This window comes from Rattus rattus, chromosome 2 (assembly GCF_011064425.1).
Source record: "Rattus rattus isolate New Zealand chromosome 2, Rrattus_CSIRO_v1, whole genome shotgun sequence".
Taxonomy (NCBI): Eukaryota; Metazoa; Chordata; class Mammalia; order Rodentia; family Muridae; genus Rattus; species Rattus rattus.
In genome coordinates this window covers 89,170,118-89,195,645 of record NC_046155.1, presented here as the reverse complement: position 1 = coordinate 89,195,645, position 25,528 = coordinate 89,170,118, and the positions used below count along the sequence as shown (strand labels likewise).

Here is a 25,528-nt window from a genome sequence, read left to right as displayed (position 1 = left end):
GTGCTTTCTCAGTTTCCCTAGGCAAAGGACACACCCCCAGAGCCGTCTCACAAATCCCCACACATCTCAGGTGATCAGAAGAGAATCCATGATCTTGCTCCCAGTAAACACTGCCCCTGACCTGGAAAAAGTAATAGTAGCGTGGTGACCTTGAGCCTGACCTCTGACACCAGAGGTCACATTTTCACCCTTGTTCTACAACCAGGATCTAGTTATTCACTCTTTCCACTGGCTGTGGGCACACCTCATCAGCAGGCAGCGTGGGCCGCTCCAGATCTTACTCTAGTTTTAGTGTTGCTGTTAATGATGCTCTCCTTGGCAGGGACACACGTGAGTGCCACAGCTGACTTCCTCTGCTAGCAGGGCCTGGGCTAAGGTAGCACTTGTGCCCTGGCTTCAGGGACCTCCTACTTTAGGTGGGAAGATGCCACGAGGCCTGAATAGTGTCACAAGGGCAAGGACTGTGCTTACAACTTCCAGACCAGAGCCAGCTTGAGCACACTCATAAGGCTAAGGGAAGGGTGTGTGCAAGTGAAACTCCTAGACGCTGTTGATGAGAGGGAGAGGAGGGTACTGGGATACCCCAGCCAGGGGGAAGGGAAAGAGGGAAACAGTATTTCTCTGGGAGGAGGTATTTCTTGAGGGGAGCATGGTGATAGGAGGAAGCTAATGTGGAGCACTAAGTGGAATGTAAGAGTTAGTTGATTTGAATGAGATACAAGAGAGGAGTTGGGGCTAAGGATGCCATTCTGTTGGTAGAGCGTTCATCTAGCGTACATGAAGTCCTAGGTCCAATCCTTAGCACTGTCTAAACCGGGTACAGAGGCACGTGTCTCCGATCCCAGCGCTCGGTGGGGGTGGAGGCAGGAGAATCTGAATCTTAAGGTCATCTTTGAACTGTATATCGAATTCAATTTTAGATTGGGCTACAGGAAGCCAGGGTGGCGTAGGAGGGCAGAAGTAGTCAGAGAGCTGGATGGGGCAGGGTTCCACCAATCAAATGAGTTTTAGCACCTTGCCAAAAATGGAGTGTGAAGTGTCTGTGAAGAACCTTCCTTGGCCAGGCCTTCCAAGGACTCCTTGGTGGGCACATCTCCCATGAGGCCCCCTCTTTATTGCTGTGCAAAATGAGGCTATAGACTCCTCCAACCTCCACCGTGAGCCACCTCCCTGTAAGCATAAAGCAGATGCCTAGGCTTCAAACACTTTCCACTCTACAATATGAGCAGGTTGGTTTGCCATGGGCTTCCTGCCTGGATTCAGATAAGTCTCTTGTCCTAACAGCCAGAGACTGTGAAGCCACCCTGGGGAGTACAGTGGCAAGACTCTGGCATCAGAGCTCTACTCAAGAGAGCCAACATGCCTGGATGACTGCTGTTACCAGGGAGACCTAGCAAGCCACCAGCTCGCCATAGAATTTCTGTGCTACCTGACTGGAAACGGTGCCGCTGAGGCACCTGCAGGGGTGGCTTCTCAGGGCCTGGGAACGTCCCCCTGGGGAAGCACATGAAGCTTAGTTGGCCCTGTCCTCCCCTGCAGAGAGGCCCTGTGAACCCAGTTGAACTCTGGCTGCATTCATGTGTCCTCAGTGAAGGGAAGGAAGGAAATGATCCCCCTCTATTCTCACCATGAAGTTCCTGATAACTTCAGCTTTGTACTCTCAAAGCAAGCCATTGAGAGCACAGGCCTGGGTTCAAATCCAAATGTGATGGCTTACTTGTTACATGACCTTGGGAAGAATTTCTTGTCTTCTTTGTCTCCATTTTTTAACCCCTTCAAAGCCGAGGGGCGGAATACTTACAAATGAAAATGTCCTCAGACCCTGCCATTAGCCCTGATCATACTGCTCACGTAACGAGGCACCAAGCAAGCGTGCGTGCGCATGTGTGTGTGTGTGTGTGTGTGTGTGTGTGTGTGTGTGTGTGAGGCTCCAGTGACCCTCCCATCTCTGCCCCACCCCCAACAGAGCTGGGGTCACAGGTGTGTGCCTAGCTATACCAAAATTTTTGAGTTGTATTTTTTAACATGGGTGCTGAAGATTTGAACTCAGACCCTCATGCGTGCACAGCAAGTGCTCTTCTCTGCCGAGCCATCTCTCCAGCTCTGTTTTACTGTTCCATGCCTCCATTTTCCCACCTCCATGGTGGGTGTGATGCTAACATTTCCAAAGGGTGATTACAAAGATGAAGTACAAGAAGTGGCTGGGGAGGTGGCTAGCAGTAGGGAGTGTGGCAGAGTGCTTGTGAAGTGTGTCAAACTTCATTTCAGCCAGGGCCAAGGCAGTGGTCAGCAGGGTATGAATGGCAGACCCCTGCCTGCAGGTCATTTCCATGGTTACATAGCACCTCACCATAGCCTTGGCCCACGTGACACCCAAGGAGAAGGGAGGCAGGAAGCAGAGACAGAAGCAAAGACTGCAGACTGCTGAGCCCTGGCCCAGCCCTGGCTCCACTCGGTGACTCTTGTACTTTCCGTGTGGGTCCCACCATCTTCGTTTATGGGATGGGAAGAGGGCTAGTTTGAAGGTGCACTGTGGCATTGAGAAATTAGTAATTGAATTGGGGTGATGCAGTGGGCATGAAGTACTTGCCATGCAATGTACAACCCGGAGTTCAGATCTCCAGAAGCTACCTAGGTGCTGGCTAGGTGTGGCAGCCCGTCCGTAATCTAGGCTCAGAGGCAGGGATTCACAGACCAAGCTGGCTAGCTAGCTAGACTGACCTGGATCTGAGCTCTGTGCTCACTTAAATAATATCGAAGTGACTCCAGGTGTCAACTTCGCAACTTCAGGCACACACACATGTGCACGTGTGTGTACCCATGCCTACACTTGTGAACATACATACACACTCATGCATACCACACAAATACATACATGCCAAAAAAGGCAGGCGGAGTTGGAGAGATTCCCTACACTCACAGGGCAGGCCACAACTGTCTGTAACTCCAGTTCCAAACGACCCAACAACCTTTTCTGTTCTCTGTAGGCACTTGCATGCAAAGCAGTCATATATATCATATGTATGCATAATAAAATTTTTTTAAAGAGTCATGCTTTCAGGGTCCCTCTGAAGTGCAACAAGAGTTCTCTGTGAGCCTCCACTCCCATTTCTGTCTTGGCTAGGTATACTAACTGTGGTCCCCCACCCCACTCCTTGATAAACAGTCTGTTTTTCCATGTGGTGTTTGTCTCTTGTTGAGAATGTGCAGGTCTGAACTCGTCTAAGCTTATCTTCACAGTGGATTTCCTGCTGGAGGTAGCTCTGCCTGCTCCCCAACGAGCAATAATTCGCATGGCCCTAGTGCACAGATAATACTGCTGTCCATGATGTAGGTGGCCTTGGCAGCCCCCTGCTCCTTCTGTCTGGGTGGGAATCTGCAAACATTAACCCCGGCTGGCACGCACCCAACATCCCTCTCACGGTCAGAAAGCCAGAACAGCGTTGGCGTGGAGTGGGTGGGAAGCCCATTCATCCATCAGCTACGTGTTGGGCCTCCTGTGCGTACCAGGCAGTGGATGCGTTCCAGGCTCACAGATAACACAGAGCACGGGGCAGTGCTTGAGGCCCAGCCAACGATAACATGAGAGCTTTGTTCTGGGGCAGCAGGAAGGAGTGAGCCAGAGGGACCATAGGAGGAAAGTGTGCAGTCTGACTCAGGAAGGCCTTTGGGCTGCGTGTGTGTGTGTGTGTGTGTGTGTGTGTGTGTGTGTGTGTGTGTGTTCGTGGGGGCGTGGTATGTGTACATGTTTGCTCATATGTGTGTGCTGGCCAGAGGACAGCCTTGAATGTCACTCTTTAGGAGATGCTTACCTGGTCTATTGAGACAGGGTCTCTTTCCTGCTAGTGATAGATCTGCCGGCTCCCCCGTGAGCAATAATTCAGTCACCCCATCACAAAGATGATACTGACATCCATGAAGTAGGGGACCTTAGCAGACTCCTGCTCCTACTGTCTGGGTAGGAAGCTCAAACATTGACCCTGGCCTCAGACTCATCATCTTAACTGGGCTGAGGAGTCAGTGAGCCCCAGGGATCTACCTGTCTCTACCTCCCCAGAGCTGGATGACTGATGTGCACCTCTTCTCTCCGTTCTTTTGGGTTTTTTTTAAACATGGGTTCTGTCAGTGAGCATGGGTTCTGCTGTTTGTGCAGTGAGCATATTACTGTCTGAGGCTTGGTTTTAACCAAAAGCTCTATTTATTGAAAGTCTGTTCTCAGCGGTAGTTGCTGGCTGGGTCTGTGAAAAGGGAGAGACCTTTGCCTCTGTATTCAGTTTGCTAAGCCGCACCTGTCCAGAGCATCCACTGGCCATGGGCATCCCGGGAAGCCAGGGCTGCTCCTCTGCCCAGACATGTGGCTGTGCCTTATTTGGCCCCTTGTCAGAATACCAAGTCCCTGTTCTGAGCATAACTAGCATAGTCCAAGGAGGAACTGTCATGCCTCCACAACCCCAGCCAACAGGCCCTTGTGCCAGCCTGGCTTTTCTCCCCTGATATAACTAAGCCCATCGGCATTTGCTTTGATTAAGAGTACGGTATGATTGGTCTCTCTGAGATTTCAGGCCCCAAACATGTAAAGATCTTAGGATGATGGGAAAGCCAAGCATTCACTGATAGAAACCCAGGTGCCGCCAAGAGGACTGGACATGAGACCTGGCTAATATTTGCACAGTATGTACAACAGCCCCTGACTGGAGGAAAGGAGATTTCCTGACTTGTCTGGAGACCAGAAAAGGGTCAGGCCTGGTGAACAAAAACTGCGGAAGGCCTCTGTCCCCTTGCTGCCCTTCTTCACCCTACATGCTCCGGCTGGCCCGGCCTTGGCTGTGGAGTTACACAGCTCACCAACAGGAAACATGCAGTAACTGCAAAGACATGTAATTCATCAGACCTCGCCCCAGAGCAAACCTCACAAGCGTGGGGTTTGGAGCAGGCTCTGAAATGACCGTCATTGTCTGGCTATGTGGAGCAAGAAGCTGTATGGAGGGTGAGATAAAGTGTGGATTGGGGCTGAGGAAGCTGGTTGTCTCCAGGCACCTCTGTCCAGAGAGGAAGCCAGCACCCCCCCCATTCCACCCTCCCACTCCACCCCCCCAGTCCCCAAAGTCTCTGGGGGTGAGTCAAATCTCATCAGTGACTTCATTTCCTCTAACTGGGTGTCTACAAACTCGTTCGATGGTTCCAGCCAGTAAACTACACTGACTGTAGTGTGGGAGCTTCTGATACGCTTGATGGAGTCTTCCTCTGGGACCTTGGCAGCCTAAGGGAGTGAGACAGCCAGAGGATGGAGTATTTGCTCAAGAAGGGGGATGTGTTTTTAAGATAACATTTAATCCCAAGTTGAGGGAAGTTTCCAGATGTCTCGGCAACATCCGACAGTGAGTGAGGAGTGGGTGATGGTCTCCTCATGTGTTGCCCTGCTGAACAGTTTCACCTATTCCTATATACCTACCCTCCCATCCCCCACCTCCTCCCCACACCCTCACCTGTGAACTCCTGCCTCTGCTGGACGACTGCCATGCTCTCTGGTCTTATGCAACACTGAGACTATGCATAAAATTCGATATTTGTGGGCTTATCTAGGTCACCATGTGTCCCCCTCTTCTGTCCTAACAGACCGAGTCCTCCCGGGAAAAGGACATGATCTTCTTCAACATGCGGTGACTTGGCATGGACCTTGTACAAGTTCCTGTTTAACTCTTCTTTACCCATGGCCCCAGTGCCAATAAGACCTTCTTAAATAAGCACATTTAAGACCGTCAGCCTCTGGTGCAGACCAGCTCTTCTCTTTTCCTCCTTCACCCCTCTTTCTCTCAGAATGGGCTCCATCAGCTGCTTTTCTTTTTATTTCTAACAAACCAGAAGCAGTACTGCCCAGTAGGCTTGGGAGGGAGACCATCAAGGTTTAGATCCTCGGGTCACTTGAATAATGTGGGGAACAATCAAGGAAGACTCCTGATGTCAACCTGGCATCACACATGCATATCTGCACTCATACATACAAACATATATATATGCACTCATGATATCACACATTTTTTTTTAATTTTTTTTTTTTTATTAACTTGAGTATTTCTTATATACATTTCGAATGTTATTCCCTTTCCCGGTTTCAGGCAACATCCCCTCCCCCTCCCTTCCTTATGGGTGTTCCCTCCCACCCTCCCCCCATTGCTGCCCTCTCCCCAACAGTCTAGTTCACTAGGGGTTCAGTCTTAGCAGGACCCAGGGCTTCCCCTTCCACTGGTGCTCTTACTAGGATATTCATTTGCAACCCTACGAGGTCAGAGTCAGGGTCAGTCCATGTATAGTCTTTGGGTAGTGGCTTAGTCCCTGGAAACTCTGGTTGGTTGGCATTGCTGTACATATGGGGTCTCGAGCTCCTTCAAGCTCTTCCAGTTCTTTCTCTGATTGTTCAACAGGGGTCCTGTTCTCAGTTCAGTGGTTTCCTGCTGGCATACGCCTCTGTATTTGCTGTATTCTGGCTGGATATCACACATTTAATATAGCTTGCTTATCTATCAATTAAAAATTGTAGTTTGGGCTAATGTGAAAAAAAATCCTTCCCTTGCTGTTCATGGAGAGGTTTTCAATTCTCCTGAGAATATATACCCAGGATTGGGACAGCTGGCTAATATGGTACCTGTATGTTTACCTGTTAAAGGAATTGCTGTAACAAACCATTAAAAATCATTTGCACTAGCAATATGTGAGTTTTGAATATTTCCATCTCTTGATTCATATGCCCCATCAAATTAGAGCCTTTACTAGTACTGAGGGAGTAACCATTCATCATGGCTTAGTTTTGCATTTTTCTGATTGCTGATAGTGCTGGGGCCTTTTTTTATATCTATTTCCTGATTCTTTGTATATATTTATTGGGGGGGGGGAAATGCTATTTAATTTTTTCTCTAGGGTTTACTTAGGCATTTTAACTTATTTTTCATTCTAAGCTGTTTAGATTTTATGCACATTAGATATAAGTATGTTATCAGAACTTACCAGTTATGTAGCTTGCAAATATTTTCTCCCATCAGTGCCTGTCTTTTCCCTTTCTTCCTTTCCTTTGGCAGGCTGGGGATGGGTTGGGGTTGGAAGCTGAGACAGGCTAACCTGGGCTCACAGACATACACCACCATGATTGTATTCTTTTTCACTGTCTTGACAGTAATTCCTTTTGAAACATCCATTTTATCTTAAGATTTATTTTTATTTGTATTGGGAGCCATTGGTATGCAGATGCATGATGGGCTAGAAGAGGGTGTCAAATCCCTGAGCTGGGTGGTTGTGGGCCACCCATCATGAATGCTGGGAATGAAACTTGGGGCTTCTAGAACAGAGACTGCTCTTGGTCACTGACTCATCTCTCCAGGCTCAGCACCAGAGTTTTTCGTCTTGATTAAGTCCAGTTTGTCAATATTTTCTTTTGTTGTTTGGTTTTTGGTCCCAAGGAATGATTGGCTAGCCTATGGCCACAGGAATGATGTTCCATACACTTTCACTACACAGAAGCTCATTCCTCTCTTATTATGCACGTGTTTAAGTGGTGCAGAGACCAGAACCTGCACACACTAGGCTAACTCCCTACAGCTGCACCACACCTCTAGCCCAGTATACTTTCCAAAGGGCGATCCTATTGACAACAGGCCTATGAGGAAAAGCAACACGTTACAGACCCAGTTCAGGAAAGGACAGTAAGAGGTGGCAATACCAGGGCTGGGATCAGATTTGGTCCAGCCTCGCCTAGAACCACCTGTGCCTCTTACAGTGCCTTCTCCCACAATCCCTTTGCCTGCTCTCCCTGGGTTTGGACAGTGTCTCGTCTATGATGGGTCTACAGGGAAGACATAGTGGGCGGATAAATGACCGGTCCTGACAGATGCCCGGTGTGATATGGCTGGTGAGGTGGGACCTCTGTGACAGCACTGCCCATACCCTCAAGGTTTCTCTCCTTTCCCTCCACAGTGTCTCATCGTCGGAGGAGGACCATGTGGCCTGCGCACTGCCATTGAACTCGCCTACCTGGGAGCCAAGGTGGTTGTAGTGGAGAAGAGGGACACCTTCTCCCGGAACAATGTGCTGCACCTCTGGCCTTTCACTATCCATGACCTTCGGGGCCTGGGGGCCAAGAAGTTTTACGGGAAATTCTGTGCTGGCTCCATCGACCACATCAGTGAGTGGGGCTCAGGGTGGGGTGCTTCAGGGGGGTCCAGGTCTCACTGTTCATGGACCCATCTTGCCACATCTAGGAGTCCCAGATGGTCCTTTGACATCCAACTCTCGGGCGTTGTCTGGAGGACTGTGTGTTAGTTACTTTCTTCGTCGGAGGCCAAATTCTTCATAGGGATCAGCTTGAGGAGACGTTTCTCTGAGCACATGATTCGAAAGGATACAGTCCCTCATGGCAGGAAAGTAAAAAAGGCAAACAGTTTCATGACTGCTAGCTCATATCTGGGCAGATCCAGAAATGGAGAGACGCCCAGCAGAATGGCCAGGCTGTAGACTTCAAGCTCTCCCTACTCCTCCTGTAATCCACATCTTCCAGCCAGGCCACATCTCCTACAGGTCACACAGTCTCCAAAAACTGCTACCACTGGATGGAGATCAAATGCCCATGAGGACATTTCTCATTCAGACCATGATGGTCTGCTTTATGACTTATTCTGGGCTCTGTGCTAAGTCCCATTGGTCGCGGACTCTGGCATGCACTGCTTGCCAAAATACCTGTCTCTGGGGCCTAAGAGCCTGACACGTAATAGATGAAACAATAAACGTCTGTCGAGTGAATGAATGAAATACAGAGCCCAGGGGCAAGTAGCAGAGCCTGTGTGCTCGGGGAGCTCACTAGATTTTGTCAGTAATAAAATATGCTTTAATAGAGTGAGTCACACTCCCAGGAGGAATTTGAAAGAGAGAATTCACCAAACCTGTAACAGGGCCAGATGGTTGAGACCTCCTTGTGCAGAGGCATTTGCGCATTGCACTGCTCGTACGGCAAAGCAGGGCAGGTGGTAGATCAGAGGAGTGATGTCATCGGATGTGTAGTCTCTGACGGATCACTCACCAGCGTTCCTTAGAGCTCTGACAAGAGAAAAGGCAACATAATGTGACTTCAGGGAGGTTGGGAACAGAAGTTGGAATTGTAGCATCTGAAGATGCTGGCCAGCCACTAAATGCCTGTGTCCAGCACAGCTCCTGTTCTGCTGTGGGTCACTTGTGGAATCTTGAGGCTTTGGGGGAGGCCGCCTCCTTCTTCCTCTCAGCCTCACAGGGAAGAGGTTTCTAGCTATCATACATACGACAGTCAAACTTGCAAAAGTCAGACAGACCCGGGGGGGGGAGATTCAAGTGTTTGACTGATTTAAATATAAACCCTGTCTCTTTTATTTCCTCAAACTCCTTACTTCCTTTAGACATCAATTTTATCTCTTACAAAACAGTATTAAAATTCTGTCCTCTTGAATTGCTAAGGTTACATGGGGTCAGATTTGTAACATGCTAATGCCATGTCTGTTGTATAGTAAATACTAAAGTACTTTTTGTGTCCATTGGCATATAGTAAGCAGGCTGTTATGTGTGGCCCTCAGACCCAAAAGAACCCCCACACTTTTCCATGGAGGTGCATGAGGGGGGATCCCAAAAAGCCATGTCTATGTGAGACCAGAATTGATGGGAAGTGAGTGGGGTGTGGGTGTAGGACTGGCGAGTTATCACCCACTAAGGGTGTAATTCATCCAGACACAAAAGAATTTACCAGCAGCAGCCCCAGAGTTTATTCCCTCTTTGGGATGAGAAAATTCCAGGAGTTCAACGGAAAGAAATTTGCATTTGCCCAGAAAGCCACAGCATGAACTAGCCGGATGCTCTGTCCCACCCAGAGGTCTGTCAGTGAGAATGTGGAAATGAAGGCTTTGAGCACGGTACTAAGATGTGGCATCCCAAGGGCAGCTCTGGGACAATGGAGGTGGGGGAACTCATAGAGCTCCTACTGTGTGCTGGAAGCCAGAAACCTTGATACTCTGAGGTGTGTCCAAGCCCTCCCTGGAAGAACTGTCTTCTCAGGGGCTTTCGGTCTAGGTTCTGAAGCCCAGCTGCCTGGCATCGGTTCAGAGGTGGGCAGTCTCCGTCTGTCGCTGTCCCCTCAGGTCCAGCAATGCTCAGCAGTTTTCTGTTTGACCTGTGTGAGGACTCTCCACTTCCCACCGCTATTCTTCCAGCCTTAGGCTCTTAGCAGTTGCCTGTGTCCTGTGCCTGAGCGGGAGAAGCCACTGACCTGCCCATTACACACTCATCCTCCCTCTTCAGCATCCCAGGACGGAAGCACCTAGCCATCCCTTCCAACTCTGCTCCCTCTTCGATTTCTCTCTTCTCCCCAAGTCTCCACCCTGATCCTCACCCTGAACCTTGCCCTCTTAGAGACCCCATTATTACTCCTTAGCTCAAAAGATTTGTTCTAGAACAGGAAGTGTGGGCTGTGCATCCACTCGTACTCCTCTGGTGGTTGCCTACTTCCTTTCTGTCACCACACCAAAGAGATTTCTACCCAGAAGTTTCCTGGCCTCATGTGGCCTCTATTGTCCTCAGTCTCCCTAGGGAATCCAATGTTCCCAGTTACTCCTCTCTTGCAGTCCCAGTGTAGGCCCCATCACTCTGTTCATCTGCTTCCTCCGTTAGAGAGCATGTGCCCATCTTCCTGTGCCTAAGAGGACGCCTGCCACATTGTAGGACTCAACGACTATTAAATACCCAGGAATACAGAGAAGCCCAAAGCAAGTTTAAAGCTTTTTACTGTGCAGGAAAATGCTTGGAGGGGTGCCCCTTTGTGCTGAGTGGAGAGGAACAAACAAGGTTGCACTTGCTGGAGGCATTTGAAATGGTAAAAAGCAGAGAGCACTGAGCCCAGTTGGCGGGGAGAATTCCCTGCTTTTCCCCTTACCACTGGAGAGGGAGGAACTCTAGGCATGAGCCTCTCCCTGTAGTTCTTGACTCCCGCTATCTTCCTCTCTCTCTATCTTCACCTCAGCAGATCCAGAGTCTGGCTCAGCGAACATGTAGGAAAGACTGACAGATCTCTAGTTAGAGCAGCCCAGTGCAGAGCTGCCAGGTTGGACAGAACGGCGCCCATGGTCCACTTTTTGCTTCTGTGTGGCCTTGAGCAGTCCCTTGACTTTATCAAGTCTCAACAGCTCCTCCATTAAATGAGAATAAGAAGGGTCCCTGAGGGCCACTGTGTGAGAGAAATGAAAGCCTTGTCACCTCTGGTACAAACTCAGCCAAGGTGGCTGCATAGAGACAGGGCTGACAGAGCACTATGCTCTGGGCTCTCTGGGCCACACCCATCCGGTACTTTCACACAGGTGCTGCTTATGCATACTCCTGACTGTTCTCTCCCTTCTTTCCTTCCTCACAGGTATCCGACAACTGCAGCTCATCCTGTTCAAGGTGGCCCTGATGCTAGGAGTGGAAATCCATGTGAATGTGGAGTTTGTGAGGGTCCGAGAGCCTCCTAAAGACCAAGAAAATCGAAGTACAGTATGGTTTTCTCTCTCTGCCCTGAGGGCGGATATTCCGATGGGAAGCTGCACCATGTGGTGGCTCTTTGCAAGTTATTTTTGCTGGGAGCTGCTTGGCACACTGCCACTGACAAATACTTTACCTTTTTTGACCATTTCTGTGGCTTTGGGCTTATTTTTCAGCTCCCAACAAGGGTGGGGGTGCCGGTGGAATTATTACCCTGCCATGAAGCCTATAATTTGGTTAGCCAGTCCCTAGGAAGAGGCAACTTTGACAAATGACGTCCAGTCAGTGACAGGGAGGAAGTGTGATAAGGTTCACACATGCTTCAGTGCACACACGGGTAGTTACACCTGCTGTACCCTCAAAATACCTTTAAGTACAGCAAAGTGTCTAGAACAGTTGTACAATAAAGCTTTTAGATAGGTCTTGGTATACATGCATCGTCTTAGTTAGAGTTTTATTGCTGTGAAAAGACACCATAACCATTTTGTTTGTTTTGGGCGGGGGTGGGGTGTTTGTTTTTTGTTTGGTTTGGTTTGTTTTCAAGACAGGGTTTCTCTGTGTAGCCAGAGGCTGTCCTGAAACTCTGTGGACCAGGCTGGCCTCAAACTCATAGAGATTCACCTGCCTCTGCCTTCCAAGTGTCAAGATTAAAGTGTGCACCACCACTGCCCAGAGACCATGGCTGTTCTTATATAGGAAAACATTTAACTCAGGTGGCTTATGGTTCGAAGGTTTAGTCTGTTATCATCATGGCAGGAAGCACAGTGGCATGCAGACAGAAATGCTGGAGAGGTAGACAGAGCCACTAGGCCTGGCTTGAACTTCTGAAACCTCAAAGCCTACCCCCTAGTGATGCATTTTCTCCAACAAGGCCACACCTCCCAATAGTCCCATTTTCATTCTAACCACCTCTGTGTGTGTGTGTGTGTGTGTGTGTGTGTGTGTGTGTGTGTGTGTGTGTTATTCCTGTGATAGTCTTATGTAGCCCAAGCTGGCCTCAAACTTGCTATGTTGCCAAGGATGACCCTTGAACTTCTGAATGCTGGAATTACAGGAGCTGCCATACCCAGTAGTATTTTATTAAATTTTAATTTATAGATCATAAGATGCTTTTATCTAGGCAGATTCTTGATAATATTTTTCTTTTATTGTTTATTTAAATCATGATATTTTAGCCAAACATGATGGGGCACCCCTATGATCCCAGCACTGAGGCAAGATGGTTCTGCTTCCAAGGCTAGCCTGGGCTACATACTGATAACCCATCCAGAAAACAAAAACTAGAGGAAAGGAAAATAAATTCTGATCTCTTTCATACACCATAACCATGGGGCTTGACCATCAAGGCTTTATATCTTGTTGTTAGAATTGCTTTCTGCCTTTGAAATGCTGAGTTATGAGGCAGCGTGAGCTAAGACTTCGCAGTTTCCCATGGAGAGTACGCCCGTGACTTTTCCTGCCCGCCTCCCTGTATATTTAACAACTCAGGGAGACTCTCCCTGCTTTCGTAGTAAGGAATTATCATTTGGGGCATTCAGAGAATTATTATTCAGAGAAATATTATCAAGAATCTGCCTAGATAAAAGCATCTTATGATCTATAAATTAATAGAATATCATTAGGGGCATGTGCACCCCTAAGGATTGGAACATGTCTACAGGATAGTTGGTCCTAATGCTGAGGGTGCAATCAGGTTTTCCCGGAGAGTGTGTGTCTATAAACAGCAGACCATTGGAGCCAGAAACAGAAATGTAAAGTACCCCACCCCACCCCACCGGCATCTCGCACGCTCTCTGGGATGAGTAGCCATTGAATTGGGGCAAATATGGGTGAATCTGATGAGCTACAAACACAGGGCATGGGAGATGGGCTTGGATGGGATTCTGCTGAAGGTCAGCGTCCTAGCAAAGGTTAGCCATACTAGGCGCAGGGCTGGCTGTGCCTCCCTTTCTCTTGGCTTTGTTCTGCAGTACCCGGACACAAAAATCTGAGGTTACCAAAGAGAGCTCTCCATGTGTGCCTGGCCTGCAGCCTGGGAGCCACATGCTACCCAGGTTAATTATGATTGGGCCAAACTGGAAATAGTATGCTCAATCCAAATATTATGAGAGGGGGGTTTTGCCATTAAAAAAAAACCTCCATTGCATGGTTTTCAACCATGAACATTGTACACAACATCATCTGTCACAGTGTCAAAAAGCTAGATACGTCTGGTGCCTGGGCCTTTCTTCAGGAGGCTCCACTGGGTCAATATCCGTTTCTCATGGCCAACAGGGAGGGGTAGTATCGCTCTCTCAGCCTGCCTCTGTCAGCTCATCTACTCTCTCTGCCCTGGTAGAAATTGGATGGCGGGCAGAGTTCCTCCCTGCAGACCACGCCCTGTCTAACTTTGAGTTTGATGTCATCATCGGTGCAGATGGCCACAGGAACACGCTAGAAGGTGAGGATTCTTCTTTCGGGGCTAGGGCTGAGAGATAACGAGGGGAACCAGAGAAGGAAGATGAAGGTGGCAGATGCTTCAGCTGAGCGTGTGAGGGCAGACATTCCACTCTCTCCTGAGAATAAGGGGAGCAGAACCCTTTCAGAGCATCAAGGCAAGGGTATGGGGGAGGGCTTATCTGTGAAAATGCTTTCTAAAGGGGGATACTGTGGGAAAAGTCAACACAAACTCACCGAGCTGCTGTGTTAGCCAAAGTGCACTCTCATCTGACTTCATCTAAGGCAAACATCTCAAGATTTTAATGGCATCCATTCATTTTCAAGGACTCTACCAACCAACAGAGGAACCCTCTTTCTTTATAACTCTTAAGCACACCCACAGTCAGGCAAAGTGTCAGGATTCAAAACCATGCTTCTCCAAGTCCAGCAGGCAGGCTCTGCTCACTCACACTGAAATCATTGTCTGAGACCAAGGGTGATGAACCACAGGTCACCAGTGCTGGTGTCTTTCTGAGTTTGCCCCTGTCAAGGGTCACAGGTTGCAAACACATAGCTGGAGAAACTCATTCTCTGAGGGCAGCATGCACATACTGATCTCAGGAAATGCTGAATGTGAGGTCCTCCAACTCAGGCCTCTCTGTCTTTGAGACTCTGCCCTGTCTACTCACCCCACCTTCATGCCTACACCCATCTTCTCCCAGCAGTATCTGACAAGACACTTCGAAGCTGCTAAAATGAACACTTGCATGGTTTATGGGATTGTTCTGGTGGTTTGAGAAAAATATTAGTGTGGCTATTTGAAAGCCCAGGGTCTATGCTTAGCCTTCTATCGGTTGGACCCTCCCAGATCAATGAAATGCTCACATGCACACATGCACACATGCACACATGCACACATGCACACATGCACACATGTACTTTCAGGCCAATCTCGTGGGGTCTACTCATCAGTTGAGATGCCCTAGGTTTGTGTCAAGACAAAACCAGCCAGCATACACACGAGGTACCAGCCACTGGGAACAGGTGTACTGGTTTCCTTTTCGAGGTTTTGGTATTGCTTGACTTAATGGAAATATCATCATCATCTCTGTCTTTGCCTTTACAGAGCTTCTCCCTCAGTGTGTATATGTGTCCACTTTTCCCTGAGAATAAAGGCATCAGCCATGTTATGGAGGCTCTGCTCCAGTAGACCTCATCTTAACTAAGCACATCTATAATGACCCCACCTCCCAAAAGGTCACATAAGGAGACACCAAGGGTTAAGACTTCATCAGTGGGAGGATGGCAATGCAATATGACCTATAACAACAAAGATGCAAAGAAAATGTGTACCATCCTTGTCTTATGAGAGTTCAGTCAAATCCTATTTTTCAAAAGAAGATTTTCTTTTCCATTTAAAATGCTAACAAAATCATTTGGATCACGTAGGGCCCCAGTGCGGAAGGACCTTCCTTCAGAGTGTGTTCAGTGATGTACCCAGTTTGTCTACAGAGGGCTGAGCTCTGTGGTAGCCTGCTGCACAGATCAGTTTGGCCACTGGTCTGTGGCTATGGAAGCAGGGCGTGTGGTTCAGTATAGAAAGAACAGAGCCCCACTGACTTCAAAATGCCTCTTGTAGACACAGGCCTGGCGCCTGCCTGCCCCAGAGCCCCTGTCCCCATTGTCTGTGGAGCACTGAGAAGAGTGTTCTCAGCAATGCTGTCTGAGTGCCCACCTGATCTAGGGAACCACCTACCCTTTCCCTTCTGCAGGGTTCAGGAGGAAAGAGTTCCGAGGGAAACTGGCCATCGCCATCACTGCCAACTTCATAAACAGGAACAGCACAGCTGAGGCCAAGGTGGAGGAGATCAGTGGCGTGGCCTTCATCTTCAACCAGAAGTTCTTCCAGGACCTGAAGGAAGAAACAGGTGAGAGCCTCCTCGTCTCTAAACCAGACCCTATTCACAGTGTGTGTGTGTGTGTGTGTGTGTGTGTGTGTGTGTGTGTGTGTGTGTGTGTGTGTATCTCTGTGTGTGTGTGTGTGTGTGTCTGTGTGTGTGTGTCTGTGTCTGTGTGTGTGTGTGTCTGTGTCTGTGTCTGTGTGTCTGTGAGTATGTATATATTATATATCTGTGTATGTGCTGTGTGTGTGTCTGTGCGTGTATCTGTGTAGTGTGTGTGTGTGTGTGTGTGTGGTGTGTGTGTGTGCACGGTGGGTGTCTGTGTGTACATCTGTTTGTGTGTGTGTCTGTGTGTATGTATGTATGTGTGTGTATGTGTATGTCTCTGTGTGTATGTGTGTGTGTCTCTGTGTGTATCTGAGTGTGTGTGTGAGGGTATATGAGCATGTGCATGTGTGAGTGTATATGTGTGTATATTTGAGTATATGTTTGAGTATATCTGAGCATGTTGTATGTGTGTATGTGTGAGTGTACATGTATGTGTGTAAGCTTGCATGTGTGCTTGCATGTGTGGTAACCAGAGGACAACCTATAGCATCATTCTTCAGATGGTGTCCACTTTTTTTTTTTTTTTTTTTTTTGCTGTTGTTGAGTAAAGCCCTCTCATTGGCATAATACTTGACAAGTAAGCTAGGTTAAGTGCCCAGGGAACCCAGGGATCTGTCTCAGCCCTCCCCAGCACTAGGGTTACAATACCATGCATGCCTGCCTTCCCCTACGCATGGATTCTGGGGATCAAATTCCATTCTGCAATACTTGCAGATCATGCATTTTTTTCTGACTAAGCTATCTGCCTAGTCCCTTGCCCAAGATTTCTGAACTGTTCACAGGCCTGCTGGCTTCCAAGGGAACTGGAGAAAGGGAGCAAAGCTTCCTCTCCATACAGTAAATGTCCAGAGGCCCTTTAAGGACAAGAGGGAGTCTTGAGAGAATGTTCTAGGTGTTTGTGTAGAAATAGATAATAGACTTTGCTGAGAGTTAGTGGCCGTGAACTCAGTGTCTGTCATGTGTCAGTGCTCAGTGCTGTGGAGTATAAAGTCAATGTTAGCCCCACCCCTCCTGGAGTTTCCCCTACCCAAAGAGGGATAAAGCGATGTAACACAGGATATTCAGGAAAGCTGTGCCCAAGGTCAGCATGAGATGCTGGAGACCCTCTGAGGAGGGAGCTTATAATCTGAGGGGAGAACCTGAAGAATCCAGGTGCTTTGTGCAGCACATCAGCTGCCCCTCCCTATGAGACAAGACAAGGACCACACCCTCACCCACCCCACCATGCTCTGGCCACAGTTGTCACCTAACCACAGATATTCTTTTGAATACATGCTATATTCCAAATACTGGGTGTACATTCCGAGGCAGATCAGCAAGCCAAGACTTATATCCTATGTGGCCAGATCAGCCAGTAAATGATCAACATGTGCTCATGAGAGTAGAGGAGAAACAAAGAAGAACTGGCTTTTTTATAACCTGACTAAAAATGCGCATTGTTCCTTGAAAAGCCAGTGCAACGATAGTGTTCAATTAAGCCTCACCAGGCATGAGGCACTTGCTTGTAATCCCAGCACTTGGAAGGTGGAGGCACGAAGATCAAGGCTAGCACCAGCTACACAGTCACTTTGAGGCCAGCTCAAACACAGGAGACCCTGTCTATAAAAGAAGTGAAAGCCATCAGTACTCTGCCCAACCTGCACTGGTGCATGACGCCTTCCCTCAGGGCCAGCTACACGCTCATTTCACGTGACTCCAGTTCTAATCAGCGTATCCCTTCTGTTTCCTCCTCCTTCTCCTCCCCCTCCTCCTTCTCCTCCCCCTCCTCTTCTTCCTCCTCCTCTTCCTCCTCCTCCCCTTCTTCCTCCTCCTCCTCTTCCTCTTTCTCCTCCTCTTCCTCCACTTCCCTGTCCTCCTCTCCTTCCTCTCCTCATCCTCCTTTTCTTAGCACATTTTAAATATCACCCATGTTTCTCCTTCAGTATCATATCTTAAATATAGTCCTGATGGCAGGTTTGGGGAACTGTGGCAGCTCTTGGCACCCAAGCCCGAGGACTGTGGAAGACCATGTGGCTCTGGTATTGCCTCTGAGATGGGAATGGCTGTCTTTATTCGAGGGGCCAGACAGGAGGGGGAAATCGAAAGGGTCACGTTCCATGATACATGGAAATGCTATTGTTCAGTGCCCTTCAGCAGGGGCTTTGGTTTCACAGCTCAGCCACAGACATGCATTCACATTGCTGTCTATGGCCAGTTCCACTGTGAGTGTTTGGAACAGAGGAAGACACACATGTTCGCTCAGAGCCTTGGCCTCTGACCTCCACCTTCTGGGAATTTCCTGTTAGGGTAACGCTCTCCATGGAATCATTTCCTCTAAGGCTCAGCCTAGGAACCAGCTGAGTTGCTGAGCCAGGCTCTGCCTCTTACAGGCCACAGTGGTATTCGCCATCTTACGTCCCTCTGAGCCTCCACGATTTATTATTACAAGTTTTAATAGTTCCTTTCCAGAGTATAATATCCTTTGAATGATTTAATACTTAACTCTCCAGCCCTTCCTTCCCCTTAGAAAGAAAGAAAATAAATACGCAGACCATCAAATAGGGGTTACGACAGGACATTGCGTGCTTCTCCAAAGGTTTCACAGCTTCCTTTAAACTTGGCTGTTGTTGCCACTGTAAGTCATTGTCTCACATCAGTGACAGCAATAAATTTCCTTTGAATCTCTTGGGGGCCCTCTGCATGCATGGCTGTTTCCTACTTTACTGTAATAAGGGTGTTGCTATGGTTACACAGCACACCTTGTGTGGATGCTTTGAGGTCACCGTGTGCTGTTACTTCCCTTCACATAAGCTGAGCCTGAGGGTCTTGAGCACTAGTAACCATCAGGGTCACACAGGGAGCTGAAGACTCGGAATGCTGGCCCTGCACCAGGTTCTTAGGTAAAGCCAGTGTCTCTGGCTGAGCTTCCCTGCATCCCCTTGAGAACACAGAGTTGAGTGATCATCTTGTAGCATGATTTTAAATGCAGAAACCTAATGTAGGAATGATTTGCTGTCCATGGAAAGAACAAAAAATGAGATCTGGGCCTGGGGAGATGGCTCCATTGAGGACCTGAATTCAATTCCCAGAACCCACATAAAACCGTTGGGCCTGGTGGTTTATGTTTGTAATCTCAGCTCTAGGGTGTAGAGACAGGAGCATCCCTTAGGCTTACTGGCTGGCCAGTCCTGTTGATGAGCTTTGGTTAGTGATAGCTCCTGTCTCAAGAAGGTAAGGACCTAAAAGATGATACCGTTGGTTGTTTTCTGGCCTATACACAGGCACACGCACACAAACACACACACACACACACACACACACACACACACACACACACACACACACACACACACACACACACCATGATGCCCTTAGGCCTCTAACCTCCTAATGTTGTTCCATCGACCTGGGTTTTCTCTTGCAAGCTAGAACATGGTAGAGATGCTCTGTGGGGCACACAGTAGATGGGGCCTGAGGCATGAACTTGGGTTCAAAGTTGGTTTTTGCTTAGCATCCACGGTCCTGTCCAGTTTCCCATAACATGTTCTGCCTAGACTTAACTTAGGAATTCTAGGCACCTGTGGTTTTTGTATGTTGTTTGGTTGTGTTGTTTTTTAATGTGTCTTTGTGTAACCATAAGAGCTAGCTGCTTTGACCTGGGTGACTTCTGGTCTTCTCTTCTGCCTTCCAACAGCCTGGTATGTCTTTATTATTTATCTTATATGCATCTTCTGCATATACATAATGAGACCTGGAATGGAGCAAGGTGCAGATTGGTAAACTGAGTCTGAATGTCTCTCCTTTCAGGGATCGATCTTGAGAACATTGTTTACTACAAGGACAGTACCCACTACTTTGTCATGACAGCCAAGAAGCAGAGCCTGCTGGACAAAGGCGTCATCCTAAATGTATGTACCTGTGGGCTGTGATTTCTTACCTGTCTTCCCTTGGGCAACAGGGACTGGCAGCATCTGGGGATGTGGGAGAAGATACTGCCTGTCAGGGGCTATGCAAGGGGGGTGAGGGAGCCTGTCTGCCACCTTCCTTGCCTTTGTCACTGTGTGACTTCCCAGCCACACAGATATGTTTCAAACATGTGGTGAGAGACCTTGTGTCCAGAATATGACCAGCTGAATCTTTCCCTTCCTCAAATGTCATTCATTTGGCTCTATGCCTTCACTAAGGAGGTCACATTAACTTAGAGATGAGGACTCCTTGTCCTTGTGGAATATAGAGATGCTATCACTTAGGACTCTCATGCCCTGTCCCCTTTGCCATGGGGAGCACTTACCATTTGAACTATCAGTGATGAGCACAGACACAGCTCTGCTCTGAGCTCACTCAGGATGGTGGCCAAGATGTTGATTTATTCCCCCTGAACCTCAATATATCTACAAAGTGGACTGATTCCTGTCTGAAGATGGTTCTTGAGACATGACTGTGTAGAGGGTGGGGATACCTGAGGGATTGTACACACACACACACACACACACACACACACACACACACACACACACACACACGTATTTAGGCACGGACATACATCATGTTTAGTACATGGCCTGGTTGTTAGTGATTTTCAAGGCTCTTCCACACCCTGCCTTGTTTGGATACTTGTTCTTCTGTCCTCTTTCACTCTGTGACTTTGTTTCTTGTTTAATTTATTTGTTTTTGTTCTGAGCTAGTTAATGTCTTGCTGTGTAGCCCAGGCTATCGTCAAACTCTCCTTCCTCTCACCTCAGCCTTCTGTGCTCTGAGGCTGCAGGCATGAGCCCCAGGCTGAGCATACATTGTCAAATATAAAGAGAGGACAAGGTGGCACTGGAGAGGTGACTTAGAGCTTAAGAGCACTTGCTGTTCCTCCAGAGGACCCAAATTTGGTTACTGTCACCTACATCAGGTGACTCCAACCTACTATAACTCCAGTTTCAGGAGATCATGTCCTCTTCTGATCTCCACAGGCACTGCATGGGTATGGCATGTGCTTACACAGACACATACATATGGAGGGATAAAAATGGGTGAGGAAGTGGAGAGGAGGGGCTTTGGTCAGGCGTCATCCTCCTAGAGCTCCTGTGATCATAGCTCCAAGATAACGATCCCACAGCCCCAGGTCAACTGCCTCCAGGTCCTGCCTGGCCTGGAACCATTCATTGCTGCTTGCCAGAGTACAGTGTGCCTATCTTCTTGCCAGCTTGTACTGGCATCTGGCCTGGAAGCATGAGTAACGCAGGCCTCCCCTGTGCCTCTGCTGAGAGCATGGGTTGTGGGCAGAAGCTGTGGGTGGGCCAGGTGAAACTAGCCTAACCCACCCTCACACATACCAGCTGCTATGAGCACCGGGCTTCCAAGTCTGCCAGCTCAGAGCTGGCTGCTCAGTCTGGTGTGCGGTGCCCTCTTTTTCTCTCGGGGGGAAGTGGCTTCTTCAGTCTTCTAGTGGGCGAATGCTGGGTACAGTTATGCGGGGGTGGCATACAACTATCCAAAATAGAGCATTTGACATCATAGCTCCCCAGAAAATGCAAACAGAAGGTAACTCCAGTTATAGAGGCAGTCGGATGTCTCGAGACCTCCCATACTGGCACCTTACGTGGGTCCAGTTAGCATCTCATAGTACACCACCATTCATGGCATTATGAATCAGTAGGGGCAAGCAGTATCACGTCCTATGAGCCTGGCACAGCATGGGGCATTTCGTGTGTGCACTTTCACTCCAGCTTTAAGGAGGAGAACTTGTAATTATGCTCCTGTGAATGAGAAAATGGAGACTCGGAATCAGGCTACACAACATGCCCAGATTCCAGCTGCGATAGGGTCCCACCTACGCCAGGCTGGCCTTGAGCTCATTTTGTAGTTGAGGACGACCTTGAATTCCTGATCCTTTTGCCTCCATCTCCCTCACGCTGAACTTATGGGTGTGCACTAGCACTCCCAGTTTTAATCAGTGCTGGAGACTGAACCCCATTTTTTCATGCACACTGGGGAGCACACTATCAGTGGAATTTTACCCTTTGCTTCACCTTTGGGAAAGGTGGCCTTTAAGTTTCTCTGCCGAAGATGAGCAGAATAGACTTTGGAGATCTTCTAGTCTTCTCTCTTCACCCTCTGACAGTCTTTGGCTGCATCACTGGCATGAATTCCTCATTGTCCAAGCCCAGGTGCCCTTACTCCAGCAAAGGAGCAAGACAGTGCCCACTTTCACAGCCAAGCCACCAGTGTCCCCAGCATCACAGAAAAATGAACGACCGAGTCTGGATAGGAATTCAGAGAGTGACATGGCACACACACCCTTTTATTCTGGTCTTGTTTGACCACTAACCACAGCATATCTTAACCCCATCCATTAGTAAATCACACTTACTGGCTTGTTCCTTTGTCTCTTAATTGTACTTGAAGCTGTTGCCAGAACCAGCCATGTGTGGCGTGCTCCCTGTTTGCTGGAGACGCCATTATCAAGTAAACTCACTGTTCATTACGGTTCCCAGTGTCCTCTGTCTAAATTCCTACACGAGATAGAGTTTTCAGCACTCGGTGCCAGGAAACACTTGCCTCCCCTGAGAAACTGCTGTACCTCGTTTTCCGATAAGGAAAAGCTCATATCACATTTCCCCTTTGCCTTGGATGCCAGGAAGCCTGAAGCCAAACTGGTGCCTAATCACAACGGCGCTAACTGCCATGACTACACTATGTGTTCATTTCCTGGGCGCTGGTTTTCTAGTTTGGGTTCCCATGTGTGCAAGTGTGTGTGTGTGTGTGTGTGTGTGTGTGTGTGTGTGTGTGTGTGTGTGTGTTTATGCACACACTTCCTGTAGACATGTATGCTCATATGTGCATGTCTGTTGAAGTCAGATGTCAGCTTCTGGAGTGATTCCTCGGGAGCCATCATCCTGTTTTCTGAGACGAGGTCTCTCACTGGTCAGAAACTCACAGGTCAGGCTAGGCAGGCTGGCAAAGGTCTCCAGGGATCCTCCTGTCTGTGCCTTCCCAGCACTGAGATTATAATCACACACTGTTCTGCTTCTTACATACGTTCTGGGGTTTGAACTTAAGACCCCGTATTTGCACAGCAAATGCTTCACAGACTGGTTCATCTCCCAGACCCTCTATTTCTGCCTTAAGGAGACCCACTACTCGAAGACCCATCCCGTGGCCCTCGGCCTTTGGAGAGGAGGGGGTTTGATGTATGTTTCCATCTCCTCAGGACTACATCGACACAGAGATGCTGCTGTGTGCCGAGAATGTGAACCAGGACAACCTGCTCTCCTACGCCAGAGAAGCCGCTGACTTTGCCACCAATTACCAGCTGCCATCCTTAGACTTTGCCATAAATCACAATGGGCAGCCTGACGTGGCCATGTTCGACTTCACCTCCATGTATGCCTCGGAGAACGCAGCCCTGATGCGTGAGCGCCAGGCACACCAGCTGCTCGTGGCCCTTGTAGGCGACAGCCTGCTTGAGGTACTACCTGACCTCAGGGCCCTTCACTCACGTTGCAATTCAGATCCATGGGTCTGTACTCAGTCTCGTAGGCTCTGCCACCGACATCCCAGGGAAGGGCAGGCTCTCAGACAAAGGGCAAGCCCCTACCAAGGCCATCCTGGCCTGCAACCCAGCCCTTTTGGCTGAATTTTGAGATTTGCCAGCTCACCTGTAGAGGAAGCCTTTTCTCCCTTCCCCGGCTTCTTCTGGGCTGCTTCTAAACTGAAGAACAAAATAGCCAGCCCCGACCTGGAGCCCAAGGCTGTTTTTCCTCAGAACATACAGAACCCCCTAAGCATGTCTGGGACCTGTTAACCCATGTGGGTGGCCTTAAGGGGCTTTTCAGTATAGAGATCTTCCAGAGTGTGAGGGAGGCCGGGGGCTGGGGGGATGCAGCGCAGGAGATTTTCAAAGTGCCATGTTTGAAGCCATGGCTTTCCCTCTCGCCCCCCATAAATTCAAGAATCCTTAGATAAGTAGCCATTTTGGGGTTAGCATCCCATCTTAATATGAAATGGATAGTGTCTGCAAAATTCTCCAGGGCCAAGAGTCGGATTGTAAACCCTGCTTTTGGTACATCATGGGCAAGCTTGACCAGATAAGTCCTTGGTCACCCTAATTGTGGCCTGTCACTGCTATCCTTGTCTCCCTCCCAACTCCCACTTCCTCATACTCCTCCAGTGGCACGCCCCAGCATTTTCCAGCCACAAAGCTTTTGCCCCCTCTTGCTAAAGGGAAGATGAGAATCCCACCCATGCTTTACAACGATCATAAGGGCCACACTGTCACGAAGCATCCCCTGGTTCCCTTCTCTCTCTTCCAGAGCTTTGCTACATGTGGGGCCATTATACCCTTCATGTTTTTGCTATAATTGCCCATGATTCCGGCGAGCCGTGGGCAGCAGAGTTCTGTCCACACCCTGGCTCAGAGCTGGCAATCTTCCAGTGCCGGATAGCATAGGAGAGAAGACTGGGAGTCATTAGAGTCCATGAGAATTTTACATGTGTTCTTTTACAGCCGTTTTGGCCCATGGGCACAGGCTGTGCCCGAGGCTTCCTGGCAGCCTTTGACACAGCATGGATGGTAAAGAGCTGGGACCAGGGCACCCCTCCCCTGGAGGTGCTAGCTGAAAGGTGAGTCTTAAGGGTAGAGCTCATAGCTGGCCGCAGCAGCCCCAGGAAAGAATAGAGCCAGGCTGGCTGTCCAGCAGCTTTGAGCTTACCCGCCTTCCCTTGTGTGGCCCGATATGATCTGAGTTCTCCAAGGACACTCTGTGTCACGATCCATTTCCTTCTCTGAGTTTCTCTGTGTCCAGTGTCTTAGAACCTGGAGAGTAGAGACAGATCTTGACATGGCTAGTTCTAAATTGTGCCTCTATGACTTTTCTTATCCACACAAGGCCCAAGAGGTTTGTTTAAGGAAGTCTTCAAGGACATTGCACAGTGTCCTGTCCTGGATAAGGGTTCTATGACTTAACAGGCCTCTCCTACAGTTGAGGTCCTGGCTGTCTCCCAGGTCCTTGCTCTGGCCATGAACAGATGGCTGACTTGGGAGAGTTAGTACTGATATGGGAGACAGGCTTTTGATGGCCTTGGCTGTGGATCACTATGACCACAGGGGCAAGCTACAGTAGCAGCATGGCTGGGTGGAGGCTTTAGCTGAACCAGAAATGCTGGCCCTATATTTCTGCCTCCTCCTGCCTGGTAAGGGAGACCACATCCCCGCCACTTGGATACTTTGCCTCTCTCCCCATCTTTGTCTCTCCCCACATTTTGTAGCTCTCGGGAGTGTGTCAGACATTGCAGGGGAGGACTATACAAACATACCCAGGGAGACCAGGGAAGAGGGGTGTGTAGGAGCAAGGGCCCGCGCTGGCAAGAGCCACCCCTGACCTCTGGGCTCTGACTCCCGGCAGAGAGAGTCTTTACCGGCTGTTACCTCAGACAACCCCTGAGAACATCAACAAAAATTTTGAGCAGTACACATTGGACCCAGCCACGCGGTACCCAAACCTCAACGTGCACTGTGTCAGGCCTCACCAGGTAAGTGCACTCCCAAATCTGTCTCAAGCCCCTGTGGTGACCTGACAGGAAAAGTAATGGACTCACAGACTGCCACATTC

The 25,528-nt window shown here is 48.9% G+C and overlaps 1 protein-coding gene across 8 annotated transcripts in view; it reads left to right on the top strand.

Annotated features, from left to right (window-relative positions):
• The window catches only part of Mical2 (microtubule associated monooxygenase, calponin and LIM domain containing 2), a 138,728-nt gene that overhangs the window by 67,085 nt on the left and 46,115 nt on the right, over nt 1-25,528 (top strand). For all 8 annotated transcript variants that reach the window (XM_032892882.1, XM_032892888.1, XM_032892887.1 and 5 more), the window contains exons 4-11: nt 7,966-8,173; nt 11,411-11,527; nt 13,859-13,960; nt 15,711-15,866; nt 19,734-19,834; nt 23,128-23,385; nt 24,424-24,539; nt 25,322-25,448. In XM_032892882.1, coding sequence (XP_032748773.1) covers nt 7,966-8,173; nt 11,411-11,527; nt 13,859-13,960; nt 15,711-15,866; nt 19,734-19,834; nt 23,128-23,385; nt 24,424-24,539; nt 25,322-25,448 — 1,185 coding nt within the window. The remainder of the gene's footprint in view (nt 1-7,965; nt 8,174-11,410; nt 11,528-13,858; nt 13,961-15,710; nt 15,867-19,733; nt 19,835-23,127; nt 23,386-24,423; nt 24,540-25,321; nt 25,449-25,528) is intronic.